Source organism: Chrysochloris asiatica, unplaced genomic scaffold (assembly GCF_000296735.1).
Source record: "Chrysochloris asiatica unplaced genomic scaffold, ChrAsi1.0 scaffold00404, whole genome shotgun sequence".
NCBI classification, from domain to species: domain Eukaryota; kingdom Metazoa; phylum Chordata; class Mammalia; order Afrosoricida; family Chrysochloridae; genus Chrysochloris; species Chrysochloris asiatica.
In genome coordinates, this window is record NW_006408922.1 from 1,205,906 (window position 1) to 1,214,179 (window position 8,274).

General features: G+C 47.5%; 1 protein-coding gene across 1 annotated transcript; it reads right to left on the reverse strand.

Moving 5' to 3' along the window:
- Positions 1 to 452: 452 nt before the first annotated feature.
- GPKOW (G patch domain and KOW motifs) lies at positions 453 to 6,983 on the reverse strand. Its single transcript, XM_006876679.1, has 12 exons — positions 6,808 to 6,983; positions 4,994 to 5,148; positions 4,778 to 4,902; positions 3,979 to 4,088; positions 3,007 to 3,214; positions 2,650 to 2,770; positions 2,365 to 2,378; positions 1,726 to 1,826; positions 1,398 to 1,521; positions 1,234 to 1,303; positions 686 to 771; positions 453 to 587 (listed from the first exon to the last, which is right to left on the reverse strand). The coding sequence occupies exons 1-12, from the start codon at positions 6,981 to 6,983 to the stop codon at positions 453 to 455; spliced, it is 1,425 nt and encodes a 474-aa protein (XP_006876741.1).
- Between the last annotated feature and the right edge of the window lie 1,291 nt (positions 6,984 to 8,274).

Here is an 8,274-nt window from a genome sequence, read left to right on the forward strand (position 1 = left end):
GTTCTATATCGAGTAAAATCAACCCACTGCCAGGGTTCTTGCTCAGGAAGTTGTTCAGAGATGGCACATTCCACATTACATAGTATTTACCCAGTGGACAGATTTCTTAGCTTCTAAATTCTAAGACTAAGCCCATATCTAAGAAGCAAATGGATTTTTACCTAACCTTATACTCTAAGTAGGAAGATGATGCTGAGAAACAACTCAGCACACATTCATTCATTCATTGTTTTACCAATGATTTGAAAGGTTTTTATTAATACTAAATTCTGGAGAATATTGGGTTTATTTCTAGCATTGCTTCTGGTCCATTCATCTTTGAGTCTGTTCTGGATCAGTACTGCACTTGCAAGTGGTGGATGAAAAAAAAATCTTTCAGTCTTCCTGAAGGCCAGTTTTTGATACTGTACAGAACTGTGAACAGCCTGGGGGACTGGAGTGAACCACACAAGTCAGTCGTCATCAGAGTCACCAGGGCCCATGTACTGGCAGACAGCATCATAGTGAAGCTCTACCACCTGATTCTCTCTCCGCAGCTGCACCAGAGCCTGGTTCCGCACTGTGTCTCGGCTCAGTAGACATCCCACCTGGAGAAGTTGGATGGAGTCAGCAACACCAGCCCAGATCCCAGGACAGGCCCTTCATGACCACCAACCAACCCTCTAGTCCCAGGTCTGGGACTTACCCTTCCAGCCTGTGGTCCCAGTACCACCATTACACAACTGCCCTCAACCTTGGGAATTAGGGTTTCCAGCATGTCTTCCCTCAGACCTGCAGATGAAGGAGAGGGGAGTAAGGACTATAGCAAGGGCCCAGCCAGCCCAGCCAGGAGTCTATCAGAAAGCCTTTCCCGTCTTCCCTAGAGCCACCTCACAAGCTGTGGCCAGATGGAATCCCACCACACTCATTTCAAACAGCACTTTAACATACAATGCTAATGATACTGGTGGTGATGACAGCAGACATCACATTATTGTGGGCATGCAGCTTGAGAGCGCAACAGACAGTTCTATAAGGTGCTATTTCCACGCTCATTTTACAGATGGGAAAAGTGAGCCTCAGATCAACATCACCATGGAAGTTTCTATGTTCTGTAAGAGGATGCTGGGCCTGGTAAACCTGAACTATGCCCAACCCTCCGTCTTTGCCTGGGCTATGCTTTTGGCCTAAGATACTCTGCTCTAGGACAGCTTCCATGAGGATAACTATTCCGCTGCCATCCCTCAGACTCACCTTCTAGGATACGGCCTTCATCTGTCCGACACACACAGGTACCAGGGCTCAGGACATCTTCAATCGTCATCTGGGGAGAAAAGTTGGAGAGAGGTGAGACTATCATAAAGTTAAGGATGCCCAGTTCAGGGAGAGGAAAGAGACCTAGGCTGTAGGGTTCCCACCTTGGTGTTATAATACTGGCCGCCCTTGAACAGCTTGTCCACGAACCGTACACGCAGGTCTCTATGCAACCAGTGCTGACTCCTGGGGGCTGCTTTCTCAGTCTTGGCTGGAGGACCATCCTGTCTGTGGAGAAGTCAACACCAAGCTTAGCATTTCATGAGACACGAACTCTAGTTACCCTGCTTTTGCCCCTGTGCTGTGAAACCCACCCATAATGCCATGCCTCATTCCTGCTATGTGCTGCCTTGCCCTAGAAGCCTTTCTAGATTGCGCAAATCTACACATACCCCTGCCCTATTTCTCTACCCCAGATGCCCAGGGCCCCACCGGTGTGGAGGGTGTTTCCGCTTCCTCTCTGAGTCCTCCCACTGAACATGGAGGTCCTGCTCCCGGGTGGCCTTCCGTGATGATGGTGTTCCATTCTGTTGCTTTGAGGAAGCTCTGTTCACCTGGCCTGTTCAAGGGGGTATCGTGAGAACCAAGAAAGAGCTTCAGTGTCTTCCCATCCTATCCCCTCAAATCACAACTCAGCCTAGGACCATCTCCCATTTGCCAAAGTACCCCTTTTCTCACCATTATGCCCTTTGCCCTGAGTTCTACAATACCTCTCCCTTTCTTTCCTCTTATTCTTTTCTGTCTTCGTCAGGAAGCCTTTCTCAACTACTCTAGCCCACACTGACAGTGCTTATCAAAGTCACCCACCTACTATGGGCTTGTGAGGTCCAGAAGAGCTCTGTCTGCACCTATCTCCCATCTGCCAAACTGTCCCATTCTAAACACGCCTGTCCTTGGGCTATTCCACCTGTCTAGAATGCCGTCTTCCTTGGTCATAACCTAAACCTAGCAGCTCTTGTTGCTGCTGTTGTTAAGTGCCATCAAGTCGAATCTGACCCATAGTGACCCTGTATAGGGTTTCCAAGGAGCAGCTGGTGAGTTTGAACTGCCGACCTTGTGGTTCAAACTGACTTTGCAGTCCAGCCCTTTAACCCACAGTGCCATACCAGGACTCTTATCAAAAGGGAGACTCATCACCCCAAACAGACAAAAACCTACTCAGGGTAGAAATGGGTTTCCCCATGTTCCTCCTCCTTTAGAAAGGAGCTAAAGACACCAGGGATACTAGATCAACCTTCCTTCAATCAAAATGAATAAACCACTTCTGTGACAAGAAGCCATCTGCCAGACAAACCACTGACTCTCCCCTCTGCATACTGACAACTATGTGAAAGGCTAACTCACCAGGATCTGAACAGTTCTTGTCAAACTCCTGCTGGGAGACAGGTCTCAGGCAGTACTCACTAACAGTCACCACTCGGTTCCCCACTGCCAGATGAACCATGGCTCGAACATTGTCAGGATCAAGGCCCTCCACCTAAAGTGTTTGAGGGAAGAAGTTAGGCAGGGTTGGGGGAATTCTACCCACCTTCCTGGGACCAAGCTACTGCCCCTTTACCTGTAGTAGGTCTGGCCTGATTCCCTTGTGACCCTACAAGGCTACAACTGCTCTGAGGCCTACAAGCAGGCCTGGTTCCTTGTCTCCCCCACCATGTTCATGCCAATATTCCTTGCTACTCAGTCTTGAGCTCCAGGGAGATCTTGGTTCCTTACCTTCCCATAGATACCTCGGTGGGGACCAGACAGGATCACTACAGCGCCTCCAGGCACCAGTCCTTGAAACTGGTCTTCTTTTTCTTTCTCTTCATCTGGTTTGGTCAATCGGTGGGGGCCGGTGGGGGTCAGGGCCTTGGCCTCGGTCAGGTTGGCACCCAGCCCTAACCCCTTGGGCCTCAGTGAGTTGACACGGGGCTTCACTACTCTGCATGGAAGAATATGGGCTTGCTGGAGAATGTAACAGCCTTCTGTGGCCCATTGCCCTAACCTAAATCTTACCCCATCAATAATTTAAAGACTACCCTTTCTGATCTCTATCTTAATCTACAGAAATAGCCATTTAATATGTATGGTTCAACCTAACAACACCCATCTATTATGTAGTATGTACAGTGAGATATAAAACAGATAGATCCCTGTAACCAAATACATCAATATTTATTAATGCAGGGGAAATCATATGAATAGTCAAGTGGGAACATCAGGCTATAAAAACAAACAGACTCCAATGTTAATTCAGGTCATGTTTGGTTGCCAAATGACATATGAAAAAAAAAATGTGGTTTCCCAAATACTTTGGAATTGCAGGTATGGATTTGTACATAGTCCATGATAATAATAGCAAATGTTTGTCTATGCTTATTCTGGGCCAGGGCCTACTGCAAGTGCTTTATGTGTATAACCTAATTTAGTCTTCAAAACAGATCTATGAAGTCAGGGACTGTCATTATTCCTATTTTTCAGATGAGGAGACTGATGCCTAGAGAGGCAAATTTTACATAAAGGGGATCCTATTATGCAGTGTCAGAGTGCAAACAGAACTTGGAAACAGGAGTAGAAGGGGCGTGTGTTCAGGTAAGAATGCGTCCTCACTCCCTACCTGGAGAGTTAGTCATGGGTTTATAGTAACCTCCGGGGTCTTGTTCACTACCCTGTCTGTGTGTCCCCTTGTCCCACTCTGGAACTCACTGATTGAAGGTACGGCCAATACCCTCGCCAGGTTTCCAGCCCATGCCCCGCAGCATGGCCAACCCGTAGGCCTCCACAGGGACTGCCTCATAATCTGCCTCCTCTGGCATCTAGGAGTTCAAGAGGAAAGTATGTCAGGCTTTGTTTACGGTGGTTTCTCTGAAGTGCAAGAATCAGTTCTGACTTCCTTCAGCCATCCTTTGCTTCACTTCTCCAAAATATGGTCATTCAACAAGTACTTATCCAACTATTCTGTGCCAGGTACTGTTTTAGGTGCTAGGGATAAAACGTGAGCAATACAGACAAAAGCCTTTGCATACTTGTGTCTTCTGCTCACAGCAGCCAGAGGGCCCTGTCAATAATAAGTCAGGTGATCTTCCTCTTCTTCTAGGAGCCTTCCCATGGCCCTCATCTCACACACAGTAAAAGCCCACAAGGCACTGCATAGTCTAGCCTCCACTACCATTCTGATTTCATCTATTACTCTTCGCTCCTTCATTCCATTCCAGCCACACAGGGTTATCCTTGGTGGTCCTCCCCAGGCAGAGTCTAAACTCAGGGCCTTCATGTTCCCTGCTCCCTTTCCTCCCCTTCTCACTTAGTTAGCCCAAGAATCCATGTATTTTCTATGTAGCCCAGTATTTGGATTCAACAAACGATTCCAAAAAGGATGGAAGGAGGAAGGGATAGGCAGCAGGCTTCTAATTCACAAAGACGTTCCCTGTCGCAAGCAGGGAGGCAAGCCTGGCAGACAGAATGAAGAGAGGCTGGGCAGGAAGGGGGTTAAGGACCAGCTCACTGTCTTAGCCGGGAGTTCGCTGTCTTCCCCTTCCCTGCTGGGGATGCATCCCTTCTCAATCATGGGGATAGCGAGCGTGGGACAGACACCCTCATTCTCTCTCTCCTCCAGAGACTTCTTGGATTCTAAGGAAGAATGGGAGGGAGCAATAAGGTATTGTTCTACCCTTCCTCCCCTTCCTTTATTGGGGCAGGATGAGGGGTGGAGGTCACTCACCCTCAATGAGCTCCTTCACGGCCTGGGACAGCAGCACCCCATCCACTGAGGCATCAACATTTGTGGATGGTCCAGGGGCTTGGGTCAGTTGCCTTTGATGTCCATTCTGGATCAAAGGAATTACAAGTTCCTTGGGAGCTTCTGAGGGCTTCACACTGATGCCAACATAGGGGGGTGAGGATGGAAAAGTTAATAATCACTGGGTTTTGAGCCACAGTCATCTATCCAGAGAAAACACAAGAACCAAACTCACTCCCTTTCCCATGAGCCATACCCTCCATTCTCTTGTCTGGCACTTCCATTATCTCTCTGACGGTGTTGTCTCTGATCATTTAAAAGTTGAGGAAAGATTCTTAATCCTTCGTCAACTCTTTTTTTTTAAATTTTTATTGTGAGGTTTACATGGGGGTTCATCAGCTTTACACTCATCCTATCGTATTTCGTTTCATTGCAATGATTACAATTCCCTCCATGCAAAGGCCCGCTGTCCCAGCCGTCAGCACACAGCCCTTTTCCCTCCCTGAGTCCAGTGTCCCCAGCCACTCCATCTTCCCATGTCATGGTCTGTCTCCATCCCTGGCATCACTGCCTCTTCATTCTTCTCATTTGATGGTCCCAGGGACCTCCGCTCCTGGGCTGCAAAATCTTTTTTTCCCCGCAAATCTCCTACTTTTGTCAACATCTACCTCTATATTTCTTACTCTCACAGTCAGTCCTGATGGCAATTATTCACTATTGTACCACAAGAGTCTTATCCCCATTTCCTTTTGCCAGCCTGGTCCCAACAGATTGGAAATCATTCAGTGGTGATTCTACCTTCCCCAACCCCATCTGGAACTAGGCTGCCTCTTGAAAGCTTGTAAGCCAGTCACTTCTTGCCTTTATAGGCCCCCCTATTTTGGGTAGCCAATGTCTAAGTTGCCCATCCCTGTCAACCCTGTGTACTGAGGGGGTGGGAGTGATCCTCACTGTAAAGATTTGTTCCCTTTTTAGAGCTGCTACATCCATAAGTATAGGTAAAGTTCGTCAAATTGTAGCAGGTTACTCTTTTTTTTTCCTTTTCACCCTCTTTCTTCTTCTAGTCGAGTTCTGATCATCCAGCCATCGAAGCAAGGTCAAGTGGGTACTATCTGCAAGTATGGGTGTTCTTGTGCCTCTCCCCTGACTTCGTATCAGCTGGACCCTTCACTTTCTGCTCTAGTCCTCTGTGGCCATGTCACTGCCTCTGGGCCCAGGAGTCCCTGGGTCTCCTTCCTCAACTCTTAAATGATTCCTTCAAGAAATCAGTTCTGGACTTTCTGTTCATTCCAAGACCCACTTCCAGGGCTTCTACAGTGATACGCAAAGCACCAGCTCCAGCCCTAGCTTCAGGCTGCAGACCAGGCTCCGGGCTGGTTGACTCTCTTCTGAAAGTCCCTCCCTCAGGCCCCTCAGCTCTCCTTTCTGTATAAGCTGATGATGATCTCCCTCAACCAGAATCTGCTATCCTATCCTGTTTCCCATATCAGAAACCTATCGCTTCAGTTAAGATACTAGGGGTCCTTTTCCTTTCTTAGAAAGCACACATCTTGGGGTCCTCAAGTTCTAAAGACACTTCCTCTCAGTAGTGTATCATCAGTTCTCAATCCTCACAGCTATCAGGCCCAATTTTTCCAACCCTTCTACAAACTCCCGCCTTCTAGTCTCCACAAATTTCCTCAGGCTGTGCTTCAGGCTTTCCGGGTCACCTTCACAACGACAACCAACTCAGATGCTGCCCTCCCTCTGGAGCCCGCCAGACTGATTTCCACGGGGATGGGAACCCAACGCTTCACCTCTGCAGCTCCCTCCCTTCCACAGTCTTCAAGAAATCCTTCTCCTCTGAGGCGGCCCTCGCGCTGTCTCCCAGGTCCACTACCCGCCTCCGGGCAGACGTACGACTGAAGCCGAAAGAAATTGGAGCAGCAGATATAGTCGCCAGACGGGAATCACTATCTTCAGCGTCAGCCATCTTGCTCCTTTTCCTAGGTTCGTGCGCAGTTTGCCAGGAAGTTTAGTTCGAGCTCTGTTCGCCCAGAGCCAGCCAACGAGCGCAAGAACTACCTTTCCCATAAAACACTGCCGTATCGGCGGAAGCGGATATGGAGGGCGAGGGCGGGGAAACGGAGGACCTGATTGTCGCTCTTTTTTAAGCCCTGTTTTCAACTTCATAGGAACGCGTCGCGCCAAGCACCTGGGAAATGTAGTTCTCTAAGGAATGGGCAGCCATTCATTTGTGCCACTTCTTTCGTTCGACAAATATTTCTTGAGCACCTACTGTTTGCTCTGGTAGCGTAATGGTTACGAATCGGGCTGCGAGCCGCAAGGTGAGCAGTTCGAAACTACCAGCTGTTCCGCGGGGAAAAGATGAGGCTTTCTGCTCCCGTAAAGATTTACAGCCTCGGAAACCCTATGCAGGCTCACTATGAGTCGGAACCGACTCCAAGGCACATAACAACAACACCTACTGTTTGCACCTTGCTGTGCCCTGCTGATGTGGAAAAGTGTTGATAAAGGAAGTCTTTAAGAACGCAATCACCATTTACAACAACATCTAAGAGTATAAAATACATCTAAGAATAAACCTAACCAGGCACTTGGAGGATTTACACCATGAAATTTATGAAACACTGCTGAAGGAGATTAAAGAAGACTTAAATAAATGAAAAGATGTTCCGAGCTCATGGATTGGTAGACAGTACTGTTAGGATGTCAATACTACCCAGAGTAATTTATAGATTCAATGCAAGCCCAGTAACAATTCCAACAACCTTCTTTAGAGAAACGGAAAAGCCACTCCTCAACTCTACGTGAAATGGCAAGAGGCCCCGACTAGCTAAAGCAAAGTAGGAAGAGAAGAGAAAAGTAGTAGGATTCACATTTCCTCACTTTAAAACATATTATTTGTTGTTGTTAAGTGCCTTCGAGTCAGTTTCCTTTATAGAGTTTCCAAGGAACGGCTGGTGAGTTTGAACTGCCGACTTTGTGTTTCAAACTGACCTTGCGATCAAATGCTTTATCCTACAGCACCACACCAGGAGTCCAAAATTTATTACACAGCTACAGTAATCAAAACAACCTAGTACTGGCAGAACAATAGATGCAGATCAATGGAATAGAATTGGGAGTTCAGAAATAAATGCACACTCCTATAATTAACGTTTTGACAAGGATTCTAAGTCCATTCATGGGAAAAGAAGAGGGTATTCAATAAACGATGTTGGAAAACTTGATTTCCACATGCAGAAAAATGAAACAGGATT